We start from the raw sequence: 26,772 nt of genomic DNA on the forward strand, positions 1-26,772 counted from the left end.
CAGTATATTTTCATGGCCAGTCCCAGCGTTTTATACCAACTCAGTGTTCAATACAAGTCTGCAAGCACTTCAGCCCATTTCTCGTCTCTTCCTTATCAGGGAGGCAGGGATTTGGGGACTAGGAAACTGAGGTTTGTGACTTTCCTGGAATTCATGGCATCTTTGCAGCAAGTGACTTATCAACAAGTTCTTGAGAAAAAACTAAAGCTCTATTATAGTATAGTATAGATACAAATCATACCATATGACACGAGGAAGTGTGCTTTGAGGCAATGCCTAAATCAAGTTAGGAAGGCAGATTTGGGAAACTAAGGAAGGACATTGCTAATCATGATTTTAAAATGTGATGAATGAAGAAAGAAGAGAGCAAGGGGATTTTTAGTTAGGAAGAGATAAGTAAAGTGCAAAACCATTGAACTTGACATAAAAGAATACTGGAAGGCATAAAGAATTTCAGAAAAGATAAGGCAACCCTGAAGTGATTAAAGGAAAAGGCTTTTGCAGAACATCCTGGACTCACTGAAAACTACATAAAAATTCAATGCAGGCCAGGCGCGGTGGCTCACACCTGTAATCCAAGCACTTTGGGAGGCCAAGGTGGGCGGATCACAAGATCAGGAGATCGAGACCATCCTGGCTAACACAGCGAAACCCCGTCTCTACTAAAGAAATACAAAAAATTAGTCGGGCGTGGTGGTGGGCGCCTGTAGTCCCAGCTACTAGGGAGGCTGAGGCAGAATGGCATGAACCCGGGAGGCAGAGCTTGCAGTGAGCCGAGATGCACCACTGCGCTCCAGCCTGGATGACAGAGCAAGACTCCGTCTCAAAAAAAAAAAAAAAAAAATTTCAATGCAAATAGTTGATAGGGGAGACAAAAAGAGACTTAAGTATGGCAAATCATATTCTTCCTTCATATATAACTAAGGTCCTTAAACCACAGAAAATGCTACCCAAAGTACCAGTTTTAATCTTCTTGAAGACAAGCTCATCCTTGTCATGAAGTTTACTTCCTGTTTTTTTTTTGTTTTTTTTTTTTGAGATGGAGTCTCACTCTGTTGCCCAGGCTGGAGTGCACTGGCACAACCTCAGCTCACTGCAAAATCCATCTCTCAGGTTCAAGCGATTCTCCTGCCCCAGCCTCCCTAGTAGCTGGGATCACAGGCATGCACCACCATGCCTGGCTAATTTTTGTATTTTTAATAGAGATGGGGTTCCCCCATGTTGGCCAGGCTGGTCCCAAACTCCTGACCTCAGGTGATCCACCCACCTCAGCCTCCCAAAGTGTTGGGATTACAGGCGTGAGCCACCGCGCCTGGTCAAATTTACTTTCTTGATAGGTGTCAGAAAATAAGGAAAGTCTGAAGAAAAAAAAATTGTCTAAAATGGCTGCATCTTGGCCACATGGGTAATAGAAACCGGGCCTATGAACGAAAGCTGAACCTCACCTGCAAGGCCAGAGTCTGTCAAATATCACACTGACAGGTACCGATTACAACCTGCCTATTGGATGAAGCACAAAGGCAGCACAAAATCAACCATCCCTCTCCTGACCCTGCAACCCCTATGTACTCATTAGGGTAAAAGGCTAATGAGGAAAATATGTTAACCACATATTTACTTTATCTTATATACAATGTCACTGAGCACCAATCTGAATTAAGAAAGTCACCTTTGCTTCACTGCCCCCTTCTCCCATTTTCTATATAACAGAAATGTATAAATGCTGTGTCTCGTGTGGCCCACTCTGGGACGCATTCGCAGTTTGTGCAGAGTCTCTTTACTGGGCTAGTAGTTCTCAAGCTTGGCTCAAAACAAAACTCACATCACATTTCTTTAAGTTCTCCTGCCTGTGGTTTAACCTTTTGGTCAACATAGGCTTACAACCAAGTCACAATTAACTTACACTGAAATATCTGTAAACAAGAAATATCTTTTATTTACTATTGTCTAAAGATGATTATATTTCACAAATAATCAAAAACATGTAGGCTATTCAGCTACTTAAGTTGTGTGTCTTGACCTTTTGTTTTATTTAACAATCATAATTACCACAGGTTGAAAGAAGTTTTACAGCTCCAGAGGCTGCAAAATTCATTAATTTAATTGCTCAGTTATCCTCCAGAGTAGGTTATTTATAATTTACAAAGAAAAATCAATCAGATCTCCTGACTCCTTTAACTGTACAGCCACTGGATGTCCTCAAAGTGGGAGATGTAAGTACAGAGCACCCAAGGAAAGGCTCAGGAGCCCCACAGAAGCAGCAGCAGGGAGCCTGGGGCCCAGGGTGGGCAGCATGCTGGCCCAGGGCTGAGAGCTTCTGGTATAAGCTGCGCAACTCCATTTAACAGGAAGAGTCTTCTTCCATATCTCCTAGATATTTTTTGTTTGGAGTTTATTTCTAATTCCACAGTAATGCACAAATGCCTTCTTTAAAAAGGCTTTAAAAAGGCATTCAGAGTATGAAGTCTCCCATTCCATACCTTTCCCTGGACATAATCACTGGTAACAATGTGCTGTCGATGCTTTCAGGCCGATTTCCAGGCATTCATGTGTATTTCTTGTTTTGTAAAGTTTAAATTACACCATGTTTACGTGTTTATGCATTTTTTTTTTTTTTTGGCCTGCAGTATGTTTTTCATCCCAATAAGCTCCACCCTGGGTTTTTTCACCATTGTATAGTATTCCACAGTCTAATTGTACTAGGACCTGCGTGACCATTTCTCCACTGACGGAGTATAACGGCCTCAAGGTTCATGCATTTTGTAGCACATGTGAGAATTTCCTTCCTTTTTACTGATTGGCTAATATAAACCAGGACCAGTGTTAGTACTTGACACACACTCATAAAAGGAATGATTTTGCCTTAACTGGCCTAGTCTAATGTTAGCAGAATTCCATGCCAATGGGGCCCAAGCCTCTTCTGAGACCCAGTTCCTTGTTCCTACACCTGACACTGAATGATGGCTTTGCACGTGTGCTTCTTCTGTAGAATACTATTAATTAGAAGATCTCTTTCTGAAACCAGGCAAATAAGGCCTTCCATAAGACTCAGCCTCCAAGGTTAGGTATGAAGAGCTGATTCGGGGAAGTACCACTACTGATGCAGCATAAACTCAAGGACATTTCCTGGGACTAAGAGATGAAGAATACCGTTGTTGCAGGAGGAACAGATGTGGGAGGAGAGCCAAACAGAGAGCCTCCGCTATCAACATCGTCTTCAAAGAGGAGTGACACTCTCTGGGTCTTCTTTTGGCTACACAAAAAAAAAAAGGTCAAATTAAGGAAAAGTGTGATAAAAAAACAAAAACCATAACAACAATATTTCTTCTAGACTGCACCTACAGGAACCCACCTACCACCCAAACACCCAAGCCATTAGTTGACCTTACGCAGTTGAAAGCAAACAGGAAAGACCTTTGAAATAGATGAAATCTGTCTCCAACAAATCACCAGCCTCTGTCCCTCCTGCCTCAGATTGCCCCTTTCCTGTTACTACCCAGTGCAGGTGCATCAGCTGTTACCTCTGCAAGGCACACGATGCCTGAGCCTTCCCAAGCAGAACATTCTCTCTCACTTCCTATAGCACAAAAAGAACCAAAGCAGACATGCCTATTTCCAGAACTGTCAGGAAGACGGTTGCCGAGAGAGATCACAGGGCCAGGATCAGCACTGGGAAATGACCCTGGGCCTGGCTTCTATTTCTTTTTCTTAGTAGCGTTAATGAGACATAATTTACATACCATAAAATTCACCTTGTATTTACTTTATTTTTAATATTTATTTTACTTTTTAAGACAGGGTCTCACTCTACTGCCCAGGCTAGAGAGCAATGGCACAATCATATCCCACTGCAGCCTCAAATTCCTGAACTCAAGTGATCCTCCTGCCTTAGCCTCTCAAGTAGCTACGACTACAAGCACACGTCACCATGCCTGGCTAATTTTTTTACTTTTTTGGAGAGGCGAGGTCACTCTATGTTGCTCAGGCTGGTCTCAAACACCTGGCCTCAAGAGATCCTTCCACTTGGCCTCCCAATCAGTTAGGATTACAGGCATGAGCCGTTGCACATGGCCAGATTCACTCTTTTAAAGTGCATACTTCAATGGTTTTTTTAATATACTCATTGAGTTGTGCAATATCACTACAACCTAAATGCACAACATTATCATGACCCCAAAAAGAAACGCCATGCCTATGAGCCATCACTCTCCACTCCCCCTGCCCCACAGGCCCTGGCAACCACTAATCTACTTTCTGTCTGTATGGTTTAGCTATACGTTTCATATAAATGGAACAATACAATATGTGGTTTTCTGTGACCAGCTTCTTTCAAGTAAAACAAAATTTTCTAGGTTCATTCATGTTCTAGATGCATCACTACTTTATTCTTTTTTATTGCTGAAGAATACTCCATTGTATGGTTATACATTTTGTTTATCCAGTCATCAGCTGATGGACATTTGGGTTGTTTACACTTTTGGCTGTTATGACTAAGGCTGCAATAAACACTCATGTACAAGTTTTTATATGAACAACTAATTTCATTTCTCTTATGTATATACATAGGAATGAAACTATTATGTCATATGGTGACTCTATGTTTCACATTTTGAGGAAATGCCACACTACTTTCCAAAGTGACTACACCATTTTACGTTCCCACCAGCAGTGTATGAGGGTACCAATTCCTCCACATCCTCACCTCAACTTCTTCTTGTGTGTATAAAGCTTCTTTTGAGATCTGATGAAGGTATGAATTATTTTCCATACACAAAACGTGACAGACAACTTCGGGAACAATAGGAGGTAGGATGTATCTGGAGCAGAGAAAGCATTCCTGAAAGCCAGGTATGGTGTGTGGCTGGAACCAGGACCCACAAACAAGATGAGGTTCAGACTGCCAGATTTATGACCTTGTGTGGGGTGGGGGTAGTGGACACTCATGGGAACAAGCTAACCTGGATACAGTGCAGAAAATGTTCAGCTGAGGGTGTTGGGGTATGAAGGTGGAGCCATGTCCACCCTCGACTCCCTATTTCTTCTCTTTCTCATCTGTTTAAAGTTAGGAAAGGCCTTTTTTTTTTTTGAGATGGAGTCTCCCTCTGTTGCCCAGGCTGGAGTGCAGTGGCGAGATCTTGGCTCACTGTAACCTCTGCCTCCCGGGTTCAAGCGATTCTCCTGCCTCAGCCTCCCGAGTAGCTGGGATTACAGGTGCGTGCCACCACACCCAGCTCATTTTTGTATTTTTAGTAGAGACGGGGTTTCACCATGTTGGTCAGGCTGTTCTTCAACTCCTAACCTCGTGATCCGCCTGCCTCGGCCTCCCCAAGTGCTGGGATTACAGGCATGAGCCACTGCGCCCAGCCGGGAAGGCTTCTTAAGAAACAAGACTTACACTGAGTTTTGAAAGAAGGTGGCCAGGCAGCATAGGAAGAAGAATGTCCCAGGAGAGAGCAACAAAAATAAAGGAATGTACTATTTCCCTGCACTCACGATGCTAACTGGTAATACCTGAGGGCTCAGAATGTGACAGCTGTTGTGCTCAGCATTTCACATTTAGAGTCCATCTCATCGTCCCAACAAACCGATGAGAGAAATGCTGTTTTTATTTTTGTTTAACAAATGAGGAAATTGAGGCATAGGGAAGTTAGGTAACTTGCCCAAGGTTATTCAGACAGGAACTGGCAGAATAAGAATTTAATATCAAGTTTCCAGAGCCTATATTCTAAATCAGAGACCAAAGATCATCCGAGTGTCAAGTTACAGAGGCCTAATGCAGAAATGGTGATGCTTGACAAGATCCGAGTATTTGGAGACAGAAACCTGAGGTACTTCTGAATCTATCAAATGACGCTTAACCACACCAAAGCATAGGATTTACATGTCCAATCAGTTACTTCTTTCTGCTAATAACATTCAGGTGAATTTCAAAGTAATCATGTCAGGCTTTCAAAAGGAAAAAAAGTATTTGCAAGGAAGTAATTCTGAACCCATAAGCTAATCTGGCAGCATGTTATACCAACCACAGCCCATGCTCACTCTGAATATCCTACCAGCTTCAGTTCCAGCATTAATGGGGAGAGGCACCTAGGTCAGCTATGGGTTATCAGCCCCTGGCAGGATACTGCACAGCTCTACAGTGAACTTCTACCTAACAGGATGTGTTAAATGCTGAGCAGATTTCTATTCAAATAACAAAATTTTTTTTTCTTTTTGAGATGGAGTCTTGCTCCGTCGCCCAGGCTGGAGTGCAGTGGTGCCATCTCGGCTCACTGCAACCTCCACCTCCCGAGTTCAAGCCATTCTTCTGCCTCAGCCTCCTCAGTAGCTGGGACTACAGGCGTGTGCCACCACACCCGGCTAATTTTTATATTTTTTTAGTAGAGACAGGGTTTCACCATATTGGCCAGGCTGGTTTTGAACTCCTGACATCGTGATCCGCCCGCCTCGGCCTCCCAAAGTGCTGGGATTATAGGCGTGAGCCACCGCGCCTGGCCTAAAATAACTTTTAAGTAATCCTGACCAAACCTGACATACTTTAGAGTAGCCCAGAGAAAAATCACAAACAAAAGATACCAAACTATACTCAAATCCCTGACAAACAAAGAAAAAGAATAAGGTTAAAAAATAATGATTGGGGAAGAAATTAGATAAGGATCCACGAAGACAAACATTTCCGGGTACTGAGGGAAAAGACGGTGCCATTGAAAAGCAAAGACATTCTCACTGGCACAATCACTATGTGATCCATGATTAGCAATCACCCAAGGAACTAGCTTGTGCATCAGATTCCTTTTCTTGTTACCAAGGACACGGAGTGAGGGACTCCTTCCAATGACTATCTCACCTGTCCTTGGCAATGGCAAAAAGATCATCTTCTTCGTCTTCCTCAAAGAGACTGGCCTTTTTCACAGCCTTGGCCTCCTGGCTCTGGAGGGTCCCAGAATCCCTGGATTCTCCTTTAGACCTGCTGTCAGATGCCGAGTGGGTCTGTGAAGCAGGAATATTCCATTGGTCCTTAAAACATAAAATATATATTAAAACTCCAGGCCGGGCGCAGTGGCTCATACCTATAATCCCAGCACTTTGGGAGGCCGAGGCAGGCGAATCACGAGATCAGGAGATCGAGACCATCCTTGCTAACATGGTGAAACCCCATCTCTACTAAACATACAAGAAAATTAGCTGGGCGTGGTGGCGGGAGTCTGTAATCCCAGCTATTTGGGAGGCTGAGGCAGGAGAATGGAGTGAACCCAGGAGGCAGAGCTTGCTGTGAACGGAGATCGCGCCGCTGCACTCCAGCCTGGGGGACAGAGCGAGACTCTGTCTCAAAAAAAGAAAAAAAAGTCCAATGGCAATTTAGATTATAAAACATGGGGAGTAAAATAAAACTTATATTTGTTAAACTAAGTTATATTTAAACTAAGTATTAAACTTAGTGCATCAGTCTTGAAGAAAGCTCATGCCTAAGACTTTTCTTTGAACTAAAATCTAGACAGCTGGGTTCTCTGACCTCACAGAGCTTCTCATGATTTCCTCCTCCAACACCTGCCACGATTTCTCTTCCCACTGTGGTTCTACACTGTGTTACGACAAGCGACTTGTCTATTTCAGGGAATCAACATTAATTACAGAGGCTATAAGAAGGAAGCCAAATGTAAAAATACCAAGAACTCAAGAACTTCCAACTCCAGAGAAGAATATTTTAATTTTAAAAATCCTAAAGCAGATTGAAAAAAAAAAAGTGTAAAAACTCACGCAACACATGTGAACAAGACACAATGAAAAACTGCTAGTAATCCTTTTACCACAAGTCTGAATGTGGCCTTTAGAAAGCATTTAAGGAAATTCTACTCGACTATGCTCACACCCCTTCAAATCAAAGAACTCCCAAGCACTTGCATAAGTGCTCTATCTCTGGAGTCTAGAGTCTTGCAAATCAAAGTGGAGTCCACAAGCCAACAGCAGATTATGCAGAATTTCAGTCCCTGCCCCTACTTTCTGAATCAGAGCCTGCATTTCACAGGGTGCCCAGGTGATTTCTTAAACATTAAGGTTTGAGAAGTGCTCCTCAATGTTTAGCAGTGACTAAACGCTGAAATCCACTAGAGAGCATCACAAAACTCCAATGACGAGGCTGTACCCCAACCCGATTAATTCAGAATCTCTGGAGCTGGGATCCACTAACAGCACTCCTTTGGTCTTTTCTCTTTTTTTTTTTTCCTTTTTTGAGACAGAGTCTTGCTCTGTGGCCCAGGCTGGAGTGCAGTGGCACGGTCTCAGCTCACTGCAACCTCTGCCTCCCGGGTTCAAGTGATTCTCTTGCCTCAGCCTCCTGAGTAGCTGGGATTACAGCCACGCACCACCATGCCCAGATAATTTCTGTATTTTTTAGTAGAGATGGAGTTTTCCCATGTTGGCCAGGCTGGTCTCAAACTCCTAATCTCAGGTGATCCGCCCACCTCGGCCTCCCAGAGTACTGGGATTACAGGCGTGAGCCACCGTGCCCGGCCTGTCAGCACTCTTTTAAGTTCCCCATGGATCCCAGTGAGCGGCCGAAGTTGACAGTCTTTGTTCTAGGACAAGCTTGTCCAACCTGTGGCCCACAGGCCACACACAGCCCAGTGTGGCTTTGAATGCGGCCCACCACAAATCTGTAAACTTTCTTAAAACATTATGGGATTTATGCATGAACCTTTTTTTTTTTTAGTTCGTCAGCTATTGTTAGTGTTAGTGTTAGTGTTAGTGCATTTTATGTGTGACCCAAGACAATTCTTCTTCTTCCAGTGTGGGCCAGGGAAGCCAAAAGACTGGATGCCCCTGTTCTAGAACCTTGGCTATCTTTCCTCTTCGTGTCTTTTTGCTCCAAGCTTTAGCTAATGTTTTTATTTTCCCTGAACCACTATAATACTCTAGTAGGAGCAACTACACTGATGTCTGGCTGTTGCTACAGGGGGAACAACCACTGACAATGTTTAAAAGAAAAAAACTGGATAATCCATCATAAATTCATACATTTGAGTAGAAAACACAAATTATATATGCTTGGGAGTTCCTTGATGTGAAGGCATGAGCACAGCTGGGTGGGAATTCCTTAAACACTTTCTAAAGGTCAGACTCAGACTTTTGTAGTAAAAGGATTACTAGCAGTTTTTCATTGTGTCTTGTTCACATGTGTGTTGCATAAGCTTTTTTTTTGAGACGGAGTTTCACTCGTTGCCCAGGCTGGAGTGCAATGGCGTGATCTTGGTTCACAACAACCTCCATCTCCTGGGTTCAAGTGATTCTCCTGCTTCAGCCTCCTGAGTAATTGGGATTACAGGCATGCACCACCACAACCGGCTAATTTTTTTGTATTTTTAATAGAAACAAGGTTTCTCCATGTTGGTTAGGCTGGTCTCGAACTCCCAACCTCAAGTGATCTGCCCGCCTCAGACTCTCAAAGTGCTGGGATTACAGACGTGAGCCACCATGCCTGGCTGCATAAGCTTTTAATACATTTTTTTTGCAATCTGCTTTGGAATTTTTAAATTGCTTTCAATAAGAACATGAACATATCTATGACTTATATCCACTTCACCCCCTCCTAACTTGCCTACAATGTTAAAAAAAAAGAGGAATTATTATAACACAGGAAGATGTTTAATACTCAGGATTTTTTATATCATCATATTTAAAGTCTTTTTCTGCACAGCTAAATCTGATTCCCTGCTACTAAATCTGATTGAGTTAGCAACTAAACTAACTGATTTGGTAATATCTATCCAGATCACAAACAGAAATATTGCTAAGACTCCCTCAAAAAGGAGTTTAACCTCAATAGGTAACTCCTCCTAACTATAGTTCTAAATTAATGAAACACAGTAGTCATTTAACAAGATACTAGTATATATGGCCATTGGGGTATACGGGAAATGCTACCTCAAAATATGACACCTTGGCATTTGAGAAAACAGAAGCAGAAAGGTCTCTCTGACCTTTCCCTGGCCCTTCTCCTCTGAAGCAGGACATAGAAGAATCCTCTAACCCTCTCTGGAGTAGGTCATAAGACCTTCATTCCAGTCCTCCCTATTCCCAGAGGAAAGGAGCCTCCTTATTTGTAAAGATGCAGAGAATGATCTGACCACGCAGGCCTTGCTGAGCTCCCCCAGCTTATTCCCATCAGGTCACACCCCTTTCATCTAATCGTGCTTCTCCAAAACTGTCTGCTTCTTCATCAGACAGCATAAAATCGACACAGGATTTCCTGTTTCTCTGAGTCTTCCTTTCTGAAGGCTCCTGTGTCTGGTAAAACTTATCTTAAGTAAACTTGCACACTTTTCTCTGGTTAATCTGTCATTTGTTCTAGGGGACTTGACCATGAACCTAGCGATGGGTGAGAAATCATTTCTCCCCTAGCCAGCCTAACTCATTTGAAGGAGCATACATTATCGTGTGGGACTCATACTTATTCCTAACCATTTTGAAGAGATTCATCTTTAAATTAATATATTACATTAAATGTCTTCCTTCAGAAAAGACAATCTTGTGAACATCGCCTTTGGTGACTGAACATCACGAGACATAAAACAGGTAGAAAAAGACTTGGGATGGCTTTAACTCTTAAATCCCATGAAATAATCCCCTCTTCTTTAGGAGAAACCTCAGCTCACCTCCTCATCACTGCTGAACAACAGGGCAGATGCTTTCTTTTTGGAGAGCTCGGAGGCTTTTGCTTTCTCTTGTCTCTGAGCTTGCAGAGATAATGTCTGCTTCTTACCAGCTGTACCCCCAAAAAGATTATCCTAGAAAAGCAAATGGCAGAAAGGCAAGACAACTTTATAATCAGAAAACATAGGATGTCCTCCTATATCAAACTGTTAGGAAGTTAAGTCTCCAGTCAGGTATACAAGTAACACCTCTGGCGGAGAAAAACCACAAAATGCTAGTAAATTCCAAACTACAGCCTTTTCTCACTGCACCCACAGAAGGGAAAGAGATTACCATAGAACTCGAAGGCAGAACAGCTGGGAAGAAGCAGGAGAACAACATGTGAATGAGATCACGAAGTACAAGGAGAAACCGAGCCCCATCCAGTTGCCCTGTGGGCAAGTGCCTCTCTGCTCATTTCAGGGGGTTACAGCCTGCAACAGGCATGGGAGCCCCCGCGGCAGCCAGAAACTCACACTGTCCTGTCCACGAATGAGAAACCAGAACAATGGCTCAAAGGAGAGAACTGGGGGTCTGTCTCCACTCCTTTACAGGTCAGAAAGACATACACCTGGGATGGAGGGAAGGCATGACTTGTGTTTCTCATTAGTTTCAAAGAGATTCTACAAAGTGAAGAAATAGTTTACTAAATAAAATTGCTGGTGTACTAAATTTAATGGCATTTGTAAATTCTTCTGTGGTCAAGCACTCCCCAAGAGTTTTATTTATTAAGGTGCTTTTATTCAGATAAGGGGAACAAAAGCATCAGAGGGCCTGAGTCTGAGTTAGGATGGACAAACTCTTAACAGCAGGTGAACAGCCCTGGAATGTGAAGATGGATGAAGGGAGTGTCTTCCTGGATGAAGTCTCCTTTAAGGAGAGTGCGGTAGTGTAGGACAGGCCAGGAGAATAATGAGCTGGTGTCCATTGGGGATGCTAATGACAGAGCTCACATTCACTATGCACTTACTATGTGCCGGCACTCTGCAAGAGCTTCACACTAGTAGTTACAGCTGCCACAATGACCCTACTCACTGTTAAGCCACATGAGCTTAAGGAAGGTTAAGTTGCTTGCCCCAGGTCCCTGGTTTCCAAGTGGTAGAGCTGGGATATGAACCCAGGGGTCTGATGGCGAAGCCTATGAGCTCCCCACTGCCCAGTACTGCATAAGAGTTAAGGTTTGGGTTGTCTTCTCTCTTATTTCTCTTCCCCACTGTGCTCTCTCCAGCCAGAATGGGAAAGAAAGGCAATGGACAGGACATGGCTGTCTTCTCCTTTGTATCTCCACTTGATCCAAAACATTCTTGTAGGTCATTGGGTATACGTTGATCCATCCTCTAGACTAAAGTACAGCTGACCCTGAATGACACAGGTTTGAGCTGCACAGGTCCACTTCTACACAAATGTTTTCTCAGTAATATGTTGAAAATTTTTTTGGACATTTGCAACAATTTGAAAAATCTTGCAGACAAACCATGTAGCCTAGAAATATCATAAAAAAAATAAGGAAATGCTAGATATGTCAGGAATACAAAAATACATAAATAGACACTATACTATTTATATGTTAATCACCTGTTTATGTTATCCATGAGGCTTCTGGTTAACAGTAAGCTGTTAGTAGGTAAGTTTTTGGGAAGTTAAGAAATTATATATGGATTTTTCACTGCAATGTGGAAGTCAAAATAACCTCCACACTGTTAAAGGGTCAATTGTATTTCTCAAAGGCAGATTTCTAAAAATAAAACCTGTAGGTTTCACTCCATAAGAACTGTGTCTAGAGGCCGGGCACGGCGGCTCATACCTGTAATCCTAGCACTTAGGGAGGCCGAGGCAAGCAGATCACCTGAGATCAGGAGTTCGAGACTAGCCTGGCCAACATGGTGAAACCCTGTCTCTACTAACAATACAAAAATTCACCGGGCATGGTGGTGTGTACCTGTAGTCCCAGCTACTTGGGAGGTCGAGGCAGGAGAATCACCTGAACCTGGTTGCAGTGAGCCAAGATCGTACCACTGCACTCCAGCCTGGGTGACAGAGAAAGTCTCCAACTCAAAAAAAAAAATCCTGCGTCAAGAATCTAACATCTTCTCCATTGCACAGCTAGGAAAATATAAGGAAGAAGTCACTGAAATAAAAACAGAAATATTTTTGTGATATAAACTTCAGGTAGCCTGACTGCTTCTCTACCACCTTTTGCTAGTATATGAGCCTCTGGGTAGAAAGTTACATCAACAACCGTTTTCTCCTAATCTAAATTATCTAGTGTTACAATAACAATGTTTACCTCTTCATCTTCATCTTCAAACAGGGAAACCGACGTGGGGAGCTTGCCAGGCAGCAGAGGCACACCTTTTAACTTACTCGTACTTTGAGAAGAAAACAAATCCTGTTGGATTGAAATTAAAGTTGCTGGTTAACAGGAATATCAGTTTTTAAAATATCAGGTCAGTATAAAACACAAGTGACTCAGACATGACAGCTGCCATGTGTCTAGGCTTCTTTCCTTAGAGGGAAGGTGGCTCAGACAGAGTCCTTAATGGGATAGGCCTCAGGGTCTGCGTAGGGTGTGTGCAGTGGCACTAAGGAGGAGGAGAGCTACAGGATCTGGTGGCCTCGCAGAGCCCAGGGGCTTCTGTATTCCCACCTTAATGTCAGAAGGCAGGAAGAAGTTTTTGAATCAATTTCCTATACCATGCTAAAAAAATAAATATATAAGCATGGCTTCCCATTACTGTTTGAAGAATCAGAGATTAGGGTCAATAAAGAAACGGGCTAGATTCCCAAATTAATGGAGCTACAACTATTTTATTTAGTAACACCCTTCTCTCCTGAGATTATGACTTACTTCTTTTTCTTTCTTTTGAGACGGAGTCTTGCTCTGTTGCCCAGGCTGCAGTGCAGTGGTGCAATCTCGGCTCACTGAAAGCTCCGCCTCCCGGATTCACGCCATTCTCCTGCCTCAGCCTCCTGAGTAGCTGAGACTACAGGCACCTGCCACCCAGCCTGGCTAATTTTTTTGTATTTTTAGTAGAGACAGGGTTTCACCATATTAGCCAGGATGGTCTCGATCTCTTGACCTTGTGATCTGCCCGCCTCGGCTTCGCCAAGTGCTGGGATTACAGGCTTGAGCCACCACACCCAGTCGACTTATTTGTTTTAAATAAATACAAATTAAACTTGTATTTTTAAATGTCTGCTAGTCTACTTAGCTTAACTATAGGTATACGATGTTGCCAACGAGGATAAGACCCAGTAGATTCTAAAGAAACTTTCAGCCCGGCGCTGTGGCTCATGTCTATAATCCCAACATTTTGGGAGGCTTGGGCAGGCAGATCACCTGAGGTCAGGAGTTCAAGACCAGCCTGTATTAATTTTGTAAAAATACAAAATTAGCCAGGCGTGGTGGTGGGTGCCTGTAATCTCAGCTACTCAGGAGGCTGAGGCAGGAGAATTGCTTGAACCCGGAAGGCGGACGTTGCAGTGAGCCGAGATCCCACCACTGCACTCCAGCCTGGGCAAAAAGAGTAAAATTTCATCTCAAAAAAGCTAAAAAATATAAAAATCAAGAAACTTTCAAAATGTTATAAAACTTCAGCTTATCCTGCAAAGAAAGACCTGCAAGTTGAGCTACATGAAGTAGAAACATAAAATGAGACATCTATTCCCTTGGGAAGATAAACTTCACTACACAAGAACCGAACAATTAAACAGGACAAGAACATATTTTCTAAGACCTCTTTGGACAGTTTTTTTTTTAAATTATGGGGTCGCTTCTACTCCTAAATATAGACCTAATGAGTTCACTAAGCGAGATCTCCTCCACACAGTGGTTTTCCCCTGTGCTCCCCGGAGTCCCATGGGTTTATTTAGACAGAAGAGGCCACGTGGGGTATTCCAGGCATCCCGTGACCCTCCTGCATGTTACACAATGGCAAGAGAAAGGGTTCTGCTGTTCTAAGAAAATGAAAGTAAACCAAAGAAAAGAACAAAAACAAATGTCAACATCATAGTTTTGGACCCTTAACTAATACCTTTCTTATTAGTGCAAGAAAATACACTCCATTACCTCAAATATGTTCCCCCAAAATGACTTCACAGGGCAAGCTTCAGCCTCACACTTGAAATATAGAGAAAGGAGTCAGGACGCATTCCTTCGGGTCCAAAGCTTTAACTGTTAGACTGCCTTAGTTTTACTTCTCCTTGCCTCAGAATCCCAACAATATCCAATAAAAACATTCACTCTATGATGACACACATGGGGCAAAGCCTTTGGTAGGGTTTTCACACAAGTCCGAGAGTTCATTTACACTCCCACCATCAAGAAGGGGAGCCTACAGCCCCTCCCCATGAACCTGGATGGGCCATTGTGACCATCTTGAGTAACAGATGAAGCAAAAGGAACACCGTTGACTTCCAAGGCTGGAACACAGAAGGCGACATGGCCTCCATCGGGCTCTCTCTGAGGACTCTCCCCTACAGCCCTGAGCCAGCATGTAAGAGGCCCGGCTTCCCTGACTACATGCTGGGAGCCACACAGGGCTAGTGAGAGGTGTCCCAGGGGCCCCAGTGCCCAGGCACCAGACATATGAATAAGGTGATCCTCAGCCCAGCCACCTTCAGACACAAGAGACCCTCAGTGACAACGGCCTAGCTAAGCCCAGTGAACCTCTCGAACTGTAAGACAACAAAACTATGGGTGTTATAAACCACTAGGTTTTGGAGTTACTTGTTTCATAGCAACAAATAACCAGAACACCTCGTAAGTCACTGAAATTGCTTACATTTGGTTTTCTTTCTAGTCAACAATTACTGGATGGCTTACAACATGCCAAGCACTGGTATTAAGGACAGGGTGTTAGGGATACAAACAGGGAATAAAAAGTCCTGTCCTCGTGGCATGTACTTTAGTGGGAAGTAGAGACAATGAATAAATACATTGTCCCTGGCAACACGTGCTGTGGTAAACAGTGAAATAGGAAAGAGAACCAGGAGCACAGGGTGGTATGTGCTAGCAGGCTTCCTGTTGTGTGTATTTCATCAGGGAGGCCTCACAGAGAAATTGAAGAGTGAGGAAGCAAGCTGGATTCTGGGAACAGCATTTCTCAAAGTGGCAGGGTCCGGTGCAAAGACCCCAAAGTGCAGCTGTGGGTGACACACGGGATCCATGACATGAGGATAAGATGGTAGAGACCCCATCATGCTGTTTCTCAGGGGTCAGGGTTGTGACTTGACTGGACTGTGGTTAATTCCCATGTTTTGTACACTCGCCTTCAGTGAAATAATAGCCTCAAAGGTATTCTTTACGTCAAGGGCAATCAACTCTTACTTCCAAAGGGTTCCATGTTCATCCTTGCTGTGAGTGCAAAGCCCAACCATGAGAGCCTGACCTAGAGCCCACAGCTTCTTGAAATACATGTAAGTTTCTGCCATGTCCACATATTTTTCTGTAAAAGGGGCTTATTATTTCCCATTACATTCTCACACAGTTCTGTGATCTCCTAAAAGGCCAACTTAAAATTGGATCTAAGACAACCTAGGCCTGAGAGACTCAGGAAAAGCAGTGAAATTCTGAGGGGTGGTTCTAAGGTGTCTGGAGGGACCAAAGCAACCTATGAACCAGGGTCCCACAGGCTGTTAGTGGTCTCAGTCTTGACAAGACAGATGGCTATGCCAGAACCCATCTGCTACAGTATTAAGCCACGGTCTAGTTAGTGAGAATGTGAATAAAGGAAGTAGCATGGTGACCTCCACTCTGGTGCAAGCTCCTCATCACATCATGAGCCCATTAAGAGTTTAAAATCTGAGCATCCTAAAGAGAGAGTATTTTCATCCCAGGAAATGTAAATACAGTCCAACCCAAAAGTGAAAAGTATTGTAAACATATTGCTTTCTAAAGACCCTGTGCTCTCAAGAGATTATTTTTTATTCATTTATTTATTCTGAGACGAAGTCTCACTCTGTCACCCAGGCTGGAGTGCAATGGTGTGATCTCGGTTCATTGCAACTTCTGCCTCCCGGGTTCAAGTGAATCTCCTATCTCAGCCTCCTGAGTAACTGGGATTACAGGCTCGCACCACCATGCCCAGCTAATTTTTGTATTTTTAATAGAGACAGGGTTTCATCATGTTGGCCAGCCTGGTCTCGAACTCCTGACCTCAGGTATCCGCCTGCCTTGGCCTACCAAAGTGCTGGGATTACAGGCATGAACCACCGCTCCTGGCCTCTAGAGACAATTTTTAAAGAACTGGAGTACTTAACAAAAAGTCTTATAACTCTATTGAGAAAAACCTGATTCAGAAATAGTTTCTATGTCATATCCATAGACCAATACCCACAACTAAGCAAAAGAATTCCATACCTCAGAGTCCTCCTCATCTGAAAATAAGCCTTTTTGAGTCTTTGTTTCTGACGAGGGCTTGAGATTTTTGCTGGAAGGTAAGCTAACCTTTGTGGGAGGGCAGAAAAAAAGAAAAAGAAAAATTAAGCATTAACACATAAGATACCCAGAAAAGAGGGTTTTACTCAATCAACCATTTAGAAAACGCACGGAGTCTCTGCTGTGATAGGCAACAAACTAAGGGGGCTGTTAAGAGAACAGCAAGACAAACAGAGGACACTTCTGGTGTATCAGGGAGCAGGACACACTGCCTGGGTCAATGGGTGCACAGATGGGACATATGCAAGGAGAGACAGCATGGAAAGACAGGCTGCCTGACGGGCCTGACAGGTTCTGAATGCTGGGCCTTAGGTGGTCGGCAGGAGAAAGTCAGGGTTTCACAGCCAGGACATGACATGATGAGACAAACTGTAGAAAGAGGAGGGACCAGCTGTGCAGGACAGCAGTGAAAGGTCAAGCAGTCAGAAGGGCTTAAAGACTGCGGGGGACACACGCACTGGCCAAATGCAGGTCAATCTGAGCATCAAAAAGAATGATGGTCTGGCCAACATGGGGAAACCCCGTCTCCACAAAAAATACAAAAATTAGCAGGGCATGGTGGCGCACGCATATAGTCCCAGCTACTTGGTAGGCTGAGGCTGGAGAATCACTTGAACCCAGGAGGTTGAGGCTGCAGTGAGCTGTGATTGCACCACTACACTCCAGCCTGGGCAATAGAGCAAGACCCTGTCTCACAAAAAAAAAAAAAAAAAAAGGCAGAAGAATGATGGTAATGGATTATCATCTACACTGAAGAATGAATCCATGATCCCAAAGCAATACTAAAAATCGGGGAAGGAGAGGGAGAGAAAGAACTTCATTCAGAAGAATGCCAAATAATAAGAAATACAGAATTAAAAAAATAGTGGTTTATGCCCATTAACAGATTAACTGAGTCAAGAAAAGATCATCAGTGGATTTTCAAAACACCAAGTAAAAGGCTGGGAGAGAACAGGTATTCACACTGTGTTCAACTATCACTTTAGAGATCAACTTAGCAATGGCAAAAGAGAACAGGGTACCTTTCCAATGAAGCAGTGTGGTGGGCACCCTAACAACCAAGTGACAAACGTGTCTGAATGAGGCAGACGGTGGACGTGATGTGTCTTGGGAGGTGATCCGATGAGAAGTGCACAACCCTGCCTGCTTCTATTCTTGCCAAAAGTGCTGACTCTGAATCTATTCATAGGAAAATAATCAAGCAAATGCACGAGACACATTCTATAAGACAAGTGGCTGGACATTAAAAAAAAAAAAAAAAAAAAGATGTGTGAGGTGTTGCTCTAGATTAAGGAGACCAAAGAGACAGGACAACCAAATGCAATGCAGACACACTGCCCGAATCCTGGATTTCTTAGAACAAAAAAAAATCAAAATACACAAAGATACTATAAAGCAGGGGTCCCCAACCCTGGGCTGCAGACCAGTCCATGGCCTGTTAGGAGCCGGGCCGCACAGCAGGAGGTGAGGTGAGCAGCAAGCATTACTGCCTGAGCCCCTCCTCCTGTCAGATCAGCGGCAGCATCAGATTCTCATAGGAGGGCAAACAAACCCTATTGTGAACTGTACATGCGAGGGATCTAGGTTGCAAGTTGCACTCTCCTTACGTCCCTAATGCCAAAAAGGTTGGGCATCACTGCTGTAAATGGCATTTTGGGGACAAGAGAGGAAATTACAATATAAACTATATGCGAGATAATTTTAAATCTGTATTCTATTTGTTGGGGTGATTTTACAAAGACATTCTGGGGCAACTGGAGCAATTCTAACACAGACTAGATATTAGATTCTACTATAGAATTACTGTTGGTCTCACAGCTGTTGATAATGGCATTGTGCTTATACGGAAGTCTTTTCAAGAGAGGCTTAATGAAATATTTAGGGGTAGAATGTCACAATGACTACATGGAAACAGTTCCATGCAGCAAACAGTTCAAACAACTTACATGCAAATAGTTCAGGAAAAAAATAGGTATGTAACAAGGTTTACATCCATAAAGTGTTTGCCAAAACCCTAAGAACTGATCAATCTGGGTGGTAGTTATTTGGGTGTTCACTGCAATGTTCTTTCCACTTTCTGTTTGAAGTTCTTCAATATGAACGTGAAAGGGATCAATACTTCCCTCTGGGTTCCGGATGAATTATTAAAATGCTGCAGATCAATGCTCCTGCGTTGTCTTCCCTCCTGCTCACCTTTTTTTCTGCTCTTGCTTTATTTTCATCTGTCTGACTCACAGTGGCTTCTGGCAATGTTACAGCTTTTTCTTTGAACAGATCTCCTTCATCGTCACCAAAGATATCGGCAGTGGATTGGACTTTGCCTTTAAAAAATACCAAGGCATAAAATGACACTAACGTCAAACATCCTATCACAAAATTCACAGATTAAAAAATTCTTCCCTCCCGAAGAATAAACATAAAAAGTTATGTTGTTTCTTGATTAAAGAAATAATAAGTGGAACTATACTCTTCCCTTGCAATTTTTCAAAGAGCATAGTAGCAGTTCAGTTGAAAGACAGAACAGATAGTTTATCCACGTGGCTGACATGCTTATCCAAGCAGCCAACTCCTGTGCTTAGAGTAGCTTGGACTGGCTTACAAGGTGAAGAGAGATCTAGAGGAAGAAAGATCATTTAAGAGGGCCACCAAGTCAATCATCTAAGGAATCTGAGAAATGAAGGCTTGGCTCCTGCTTTAAAAAAAATCAAACTGTACAAAAGCAGATAAAAGCAAATAATGAAATCCCCTCATAATTCCACCAGTCTACTCAAACAAGATGAACACTGGGAACAGTTCAGCATACATGCTTCTAATTCCCCCAAAGGATGTACTAATGAATTAACACTAGTTATTTACAAATAAGGCTATAAATAAGAAGATAATTTGAACAATACGTCTTACCATTTGTGTTTTCCACTCAATGTACCTATAAAATCTTCCCAAGTCAATAAGCGTAGACCCCTTTCTTTTTAACAGTCACAGAATATTCCACTGAATAGAAGGGCCATAGCTTACTCTACTGATAAGTATTTGGGTGGTTTCCAACCTTTCATCACGATAAGCACTGCTGTACCGAATGGGGCATGTGTTGCTGAAATGAGGTCACTGACTCATGAATGTCCGAAGAGACTAGGAGTTGTCAAAGAAAGCAGCATCAATTTACTAGTGATTCTAAATCAGTTCTCAAAGATATCCACTAAGTGAGAGCCCTGTGGAGCTACAAAAAGCACTACTACCTTCATTCACTGTCATCTTCACCGAGACCTGCGTGCATTCTACATCCGTTTGCACTCTTTCTAGATTAACTAGGCTATCGTTTTCCCTCACACTTCGGCTTCCATCCTTACTTCCTACACCTAACACTGGAAAAGGAGAGTGAGTCCAGACAGCCGGCTTCTAAATGCATTCTGGTTTCACCCATTCCTATGCCATCTTTTTTTATTTTTTCAAGTTGCTGAAAATCATGTGCACCTTAGGGATCTACCTTTCTTTTCTGGAAGAGCAGTCAATGGATCTAAGTCTTGCTATTCCAAGTGTGATCTACAGACCATGAAGCTTGCTGGAAATGTAAATTCTCAGGCTCCACCCTGGACCTACTGAATCGGAATCTTCATTTTGACAAAAGCCCCTGGGAGATTCATCTGCACATTTAAAAACAAATGATTTACAGGAATGACTTCAGGACATAGGACTTACATCTAAGAGGAAAAGAGAGGAGAATGCCAAAGTGGCCAAGGGTATGAAAACTCCATCACCTGAGGAAAGACCAAGGCCACCTGAGCTTTTTGGCAGAGAAACGAGAAGCTGGGAAATAAACGGCCAGCACATAACATGCTGCTCATGTAATTGACTAAGGTCGGCTGGAAGAAAGGATGATTAAAACTTTACAATACCAAAGGTCAGAACTGGAAATTGCAAGCAAAAATTATAGGGAAAAGGATTTCAGCTCTCTATAAGGAAAATAATCATAGTAATTAGCTTACAGAGCAGAAAAGATTGGGTCATAAAACAGACCTCCCAGGCACCACACCTATGTACGTACAGACACAACAACTCAATGACAGGAATGCTGGAGAAGGGATTCTGGTACTGTAAGACATACAGAACTAGGTGAGCTTATGTTCTTTTTAGGTAACATTCTTTTTCTGGCTGAAGTCCTAGAAACGGAGGCAGGAATACATACCTGTTTTGGAAGGTTTGCTGTGGGGTGTCGAGAAAAAGTCATCATCATCATCACCATCATCATCATCAAAGAGGCCAGTGGGAGGGGGAAAGTAGGGGCTTTTCCTTGGAGTGGGCTGCTCAGGCTTCTGTGGCTCCTTCAGTGATGGAACGGAGGCAGCACCAAACACATCCGTGTCTCCTGTAGGTGGAAGGACAAGACAGCCACAGCTGTGAGCCAGTGTGGGCCTGTTGAATTTACAGAAAAAAATTATCACCCACCAAAAACTCTTCATTTCAGTTAATCAACAAAATGCATTAACAGGGCCCAATAGCCTCCATCCATTACTGCTACAGAACATCTCACAATGGAGAATCACCAGGTTGCTCAAACACAAAAAAGTCCAAGGCCACTGAGCTCTAGGAGAATAAGAGCTAATATCAGTAAATGAACTCTTTCTATAAGCTGCTCAAAGCCCTTTGAAGCTCGCAGGTATTTCCTCGTCTCCAGCCAGGCTTTAGAAGATGATAATTTTGAAATGGAAAAAACAGTATTTGTGTAGTTTTTAGAAAACAAACCTAAGTTATGTTACCTAAAAATACAGAAACAGCTCCTGCTGGGATTTTCTTGCCAGGTTTGGATGATGAAGACTCTAGAATGAGAAAGCAAGGGGTAACCATTTTACAAGGGAAATAACTTTCCTTGCTATTTTCTTCCTGAAATACTTGCACTGTATAACACAGCTAGTACCAGACCATTTGAAACCACTTTTTCCTGAACAAGCCATTTTAAAATTCTTTAGTATTTTCTTCTCTACCGATGTCAAGACTTTTTTTTGGGATTGACACAATCTGAGCTGTGACTCCAATGGAAGAGCATGCTGACTGTCATCAAGCCACAGCAGTGGGTCAGCTGGGGGACACCAAGGGAGGTGGTGAGCACAGCTGGCAGAGGCAGGGACAGCATGACCAGGGCTCCCCCAAACAGTTCCAGCTCTACCCATTCCAGTTGGATGAGAATGAACAAGAAAAAAAGAACCGCAAAAACACGTGAGTCATCAATAAAAAAATAAAGACATAAGAGCAAAGGGGGAAACCAAGCAAGTCACTGATGCTAAAACGTGGACAACAGAAAGTAGAGGAGAGCCAGGCTAACAGCCCGCACAGCACGCACAAGGAGCGGCCTCCAAGGCCCAGCTCTGATGCACGTGCCCGGGAGACTCGGCGCTCAGAATCACTAATTCCCAAGTCCCGAGAACTACCACAAACCTATTGAGTAACATTTGTAGGTTAAAAAACATATTTATATTTGTGCTTTTAAAAAACTGCACCAATGGGACAGGTGCAGTGGCTCATGCCTGTATTCCCAGCATTTTGCGAGGCCAAGGTGGATGATCACTTGAAGATAGGAGTTTAAGACCAGCCTGGCCAACTGTCCAACACGGTGAAACCCTGTCTCTACTAAAAATACAAAAAAAAAAAAAAAAAAAAAAAAATGCATAGATGATTTTAATGCACACTGGGTTGGGGAATTACTGGTCTCCAACTTATATACAGAATGTTAAAAATATTTCTTTAAATTAAACTTCATTCAATGGAAACCATCCTCAACATTGCTCTAGGGTACTTTTCTTGTCTGACTTTTTATGAGTTCTCTCCTAACAAAGAGGCAAGATTGTGGTATGGGTTTACAGATGGTATTGTTTTTTCCAAGACATGAATTAGTGAAGATGAATTACTTTCAACTGGACCACAGTAAAAACAACAGCTTCCTACTTAACACAGAAACAAGGCTTGGGAACAACCTCAGGGTTCCATCTCCTAGTGAGAAAGACAGTTTTGGAACTCTGCATACGGAGACACAGCTGACCAGCCCCAGCTTACCCTCCTTAACAGAGGCTCCAGCTTGCCGATCCTGGGGAGCTTCCGTGAAGAGGTCACTCTGGTTGTAATAAGGTATATGACAAAGAATTCAAAAAACCAGGAGAAAGCATAGCTGCATTTGAGGATTTCTAAGGAAAAATAACCTACAAGATTTAAAGCTACATATTTACTACTCTGCCAGAAAATCAGTTGCAAAGTGATAACTATGGCAAAATCAGACCCTAAAATAATTTAGGCCTGTCCAGGAATTAAAAACAAACATGGAAGACAACAGATAAGGCAAGAAACAATCACCTAGTAAATTATTCACATTAACACGTGCACATCTTCTCCTCACCTAACAAAGGATAGAAGGATACGGCATTTCTCACTCTGTGATTCTTAGTTCAAAACGTCCCAAAATATGAAAATAGAAGCAACTTCCAACTGAGAAGCTGTTTTTCCCCCACTAAACAAGCAAAGCCTATTTCTTCCCTGTGGATCCCTGACACAGCTAGCTGCAGGGAGTGTTGCTGGGTGCCATGGACTCACCTCCTCGTCCTCATCATCAAAGAGCCCCTTGCCCCCACTGAACAGGCCACCTCCAGAGCCAAATGGTGAGAAGTCCTCGTCGGTCAGCTTGGGGGGTGCAAATAAGTTATCCTCTTCATCTAGCAAACAGAAAGCAATGTTTTGCAGGGAGTATTAAAGATGGGTCCGGAACTCAAATTCCCGGGTTAGCATCTGCTGCATCTCCAAACTGGCATGGAGTTTATCTGACACTATTTAACAAAGTGTGAGGCAGTCTGATGAATTTCACACTAAACCCCTGGCACAGTCCACTGACGCCCTCAAAAGGCTCTCTGGACCTCCACTCTTAAGTCTGTCAATGTCTGCGGTAGACAGCATTCATTCTCTAGGCCAGCACCCTGGATCTGGATTTACTCTGAAGCAAGCATTCTGGTCAGACACCACATTCAAGACCCATTCCCCAACCAATCTGGGGGAAGGAAGGGCAGAATAAACAAAGGGACCTGCAAACTGACACAGGGACAAGTCTAATGTAGTGGTCGTGGCTGTTTACAGGAAAAGGCCTGGTGTATCCTTTATTGAAAACAAATGCTAGAGATTCCTAAGTTTCTATACGTCTAAGAATTCTAGAAAGACAAGAAATGATTGCTGTAAAATCTAATAAATCAAATCTCTATAGGAATTTTTACTCCACACCCACATCTCCTCCCAGCACCCCAAAACATGCCTTCTGAGGCTTTTGTTTGTTTTTGAGACGGAGTCTCGCACCATCACCCGGGCTGGAATGCAGTGGCGTGATCAAGGCTCACTGCAACCTCTGCCTCCCGGGTTCAAGTGATTCTCCTGCCTCAGCCTCCCAAGTAGCTGGGACTACAGGCACCCTCCACCACGCCAATCTAATTTTTTGTATTTTTAGTAGAAATGGGGTTTCACTACGTTGGCCAGGCTAGTCTTAAACTCCTGACCTTGTGATCCGCCCGCCTCGGGCTCCCAAAGCGTTGGGATTACAGGTGTGAACCCCCACACCCAGCCCAGAGGCTTTAGAAAAGTAAATGGAGACAGACCCATTTGTCAGAGGGAAAACAGCATGTAAAGCAGTACTTCATGAATTATGTAAGCAACATTCCTGAGTCAACAGGCTCCTAAAATAACAGAATTGAGGGAAAAGGCCCACCGTCTGAAGGAGTTCTCCTTTCCTTCTTCTCTTTGAGTGTCTTCCGAGGTTTTGCTTCTCCTGAGGATAAGGCTTGAACAACAGTTCACAGTTTTAATAGTACTAAGTCCTCCCTCAGTATACACATCCTGGTTCTTTCCACGTCTGTCATCCTCATAACTCACAGCTAAGAGCAAGACATCTGCCTTTCATCATCTCAGCTGCACCAGAGCACTGAACCCCCAGCCCTGCCCACAGTGGGCACTCAAGAGTCTTTTTGTAAGGCAGAAGGCTTCTGCTTTTGTACCAGGCTCATGTGCATAACAGGATTGTATTTGTTGAAAGAATTATTATGTTGTCTTTCTACCCTGTTATAACTAGAATACGCTATACAGCACATTCTTATGTGTTCAAAATATAGGAGTAAATATTCAGCCAGGAATTCTTAAGCTGTTGCCCATGGTTCTCTGGAGTTTCCATTAATCCCCTGAAATTATATGTAAAGTGTTATCTACACGTGTACATGTACGTTTTTCTTGTGGGTCCACAGTCTTCAGTTATCTAAAGGAGCCCGTTAACCAAAAAAGGAATAAGCACTACAATTAAGCCTCTTCTGCTGTAGTAATTACTAATAAAAAAGGGAAATCCACCTTTGGTGAAGCCAGCAGAGGGCCCCGCACTATCCCTCCCCTACTCCCCGTCAATGTGGCTGGGGCTCACTTGTCGGCTCCTCGTCCACTCGGCCCACGGCATCCCCCTTGATGCGGGCAGCCAGCTCATCTGCAAACGATGTAGGTCTGTTTCTTTTCTACAGCAGGAGAAATCAAAAGAATCTCTTTTTTGTAACAAACTAGTACACTTCACTTTGGACACCTAATGACATTATGTACACAAAAGCAAAGAAATTGAACTGAGGAGAAAACAGAGTTTAATTAAATGAATTTAAACATATGTACCCTACACAGCTCACCCAGGAACAGGACTCATAAAATGTTCCTTCAAAGGGAGATGCCATTTCCTTATATTTTTTAATATTTGACTTTAATACTTAAAAATCTAAATAAGAAAATAAGAAAAAGGTGCATGGGTGGAGAGACAGGAGCACTATGGTCTTCAAACTCTGGAACCAGACATATTCTGAATGATCTGACTCATAAAATCATAACATCTGGACAAGAAAGTGGTACTTGTGAGGCAATTTGAGATGCTTGCCATTATTTTCCAAAGTGTAAATGAAATGACAAATATGCAAAAATGAGTGAGGTACAAAGTAAGTCACAATAAAAAAAAAACAAGTCATTGGTTCTAAAACTCTGCCAAGTGATAGCAACTACAGCCTTCCTTACAGGTCTAGTAATTTCTTCAATGTCCTCAATATCTTCCTCCTCCTTCTCAGAGTCAGCGAAAAGGTCACAGCCATCATCATCTTCTTCCTCATCACTCATTTGTGTGGTGTTCTAAGAGTATAAAATAGCAAATTAGAACTACTAGTTATTAAGCTAAAGAAGAGATACTGTCAGCCTTTAGGCTCCTCCTTCAAAAAGGTTAACAGCTTTTTAAAATAATAATCATAATCATGATGCAGTAAGTTATGAAGCAAAAGATGTGCTGGAACAAATAATACACAAAATTTACTTCGAATCTTAAAATATATATATATATATATATATATATATGTTTGGTTTTTTTTTTTTTTTGAGATGGAGTCTTGCTCTGTGGCCCAGGCTGGAGTGCATCAGCACGATCTCGGCTCACTGCAACCTCTGCTTGCCCAGTTCATGCTATTCTCCCACCTCAGCCTCCCGAGTAGCTGGGATTACACACATGCACCACCACACCCGGCTAATTTTTTGTATTTTTAGTAGACATGGGGTTCACCATGTTGTCCAGGCTGGTCTTGAACTCCTGACCTCAGGTGATCCACCCACCTCAGCCT

At 43.0% G+C, this 26,772-nt stretch overlaps 1 protein-coding gene across 20 annotated transcripts in view; it reads right to left on the reverse strand.

The window, feature by feature from the left end:
• WASHC2 (WASH complex subunit 2C) overlaps window positions 1–26,772 on the reverse strand; it is a 63,944-nt gene that overhangs the window by 16,341 nt on the left and 20,831 nt on the right. For 9 of the 20 annotated variants that reach the window (XM_063727064.1, XM_063727060.1, XM_054521441.2 and 6 more), the window contains 13 exon segments: window positions 26,183–26,293; window positions 25,557–25,644; window positions 24,858–24,929; window positions 23,705–23,823; window positions 23,174–23,231; window positions 21,883–21,942; window positions 21,312–21,491; window positions 19,322–19,449; window positions 17,051–17,137; window positions 12,977–13,078; window positions 10,653–10,784; window positions 6,848–7,017; window positions 3,151–3,253 (listed from right to left, as the gene is read on the reverse strand). In XM_063727064.1, the coding sequence (XP_063583134.1) occupies window positions 3,151–3,253; window positions 6,848–7,017; window positions 10,653–10,784; window positions 12,977–13,078; window positions 17,051–17,137; window positions 19,322–19,449; window positions 21,312–21,491; window positions 21,883–21,942; window positions 23,174–23,231; window positions 23,705–23,823; window positions 24,858–24,929; window positions 25,557–25,644; window positions 26,183–26,293 (1,410 nt within the window). 20 annotated transcript variants of the gene reach the window in all.

The sequence above is a fragment of the Pongo abelii genome, chromosome 8 (assembly GCF_028885655.2).
Source record: "Pongo abelii isolate AG06213 chromosome 8, NHGRI_mPonAbe1-v2.0_pri, whole genome shotgun sequence".
Classification (NCBI taxonomy): domain Eukaryota; kingdom Metazoa; phylum Chordata; class Mammalia; order Primates; family Hominidae; genus Pongo; species Pongo abelii.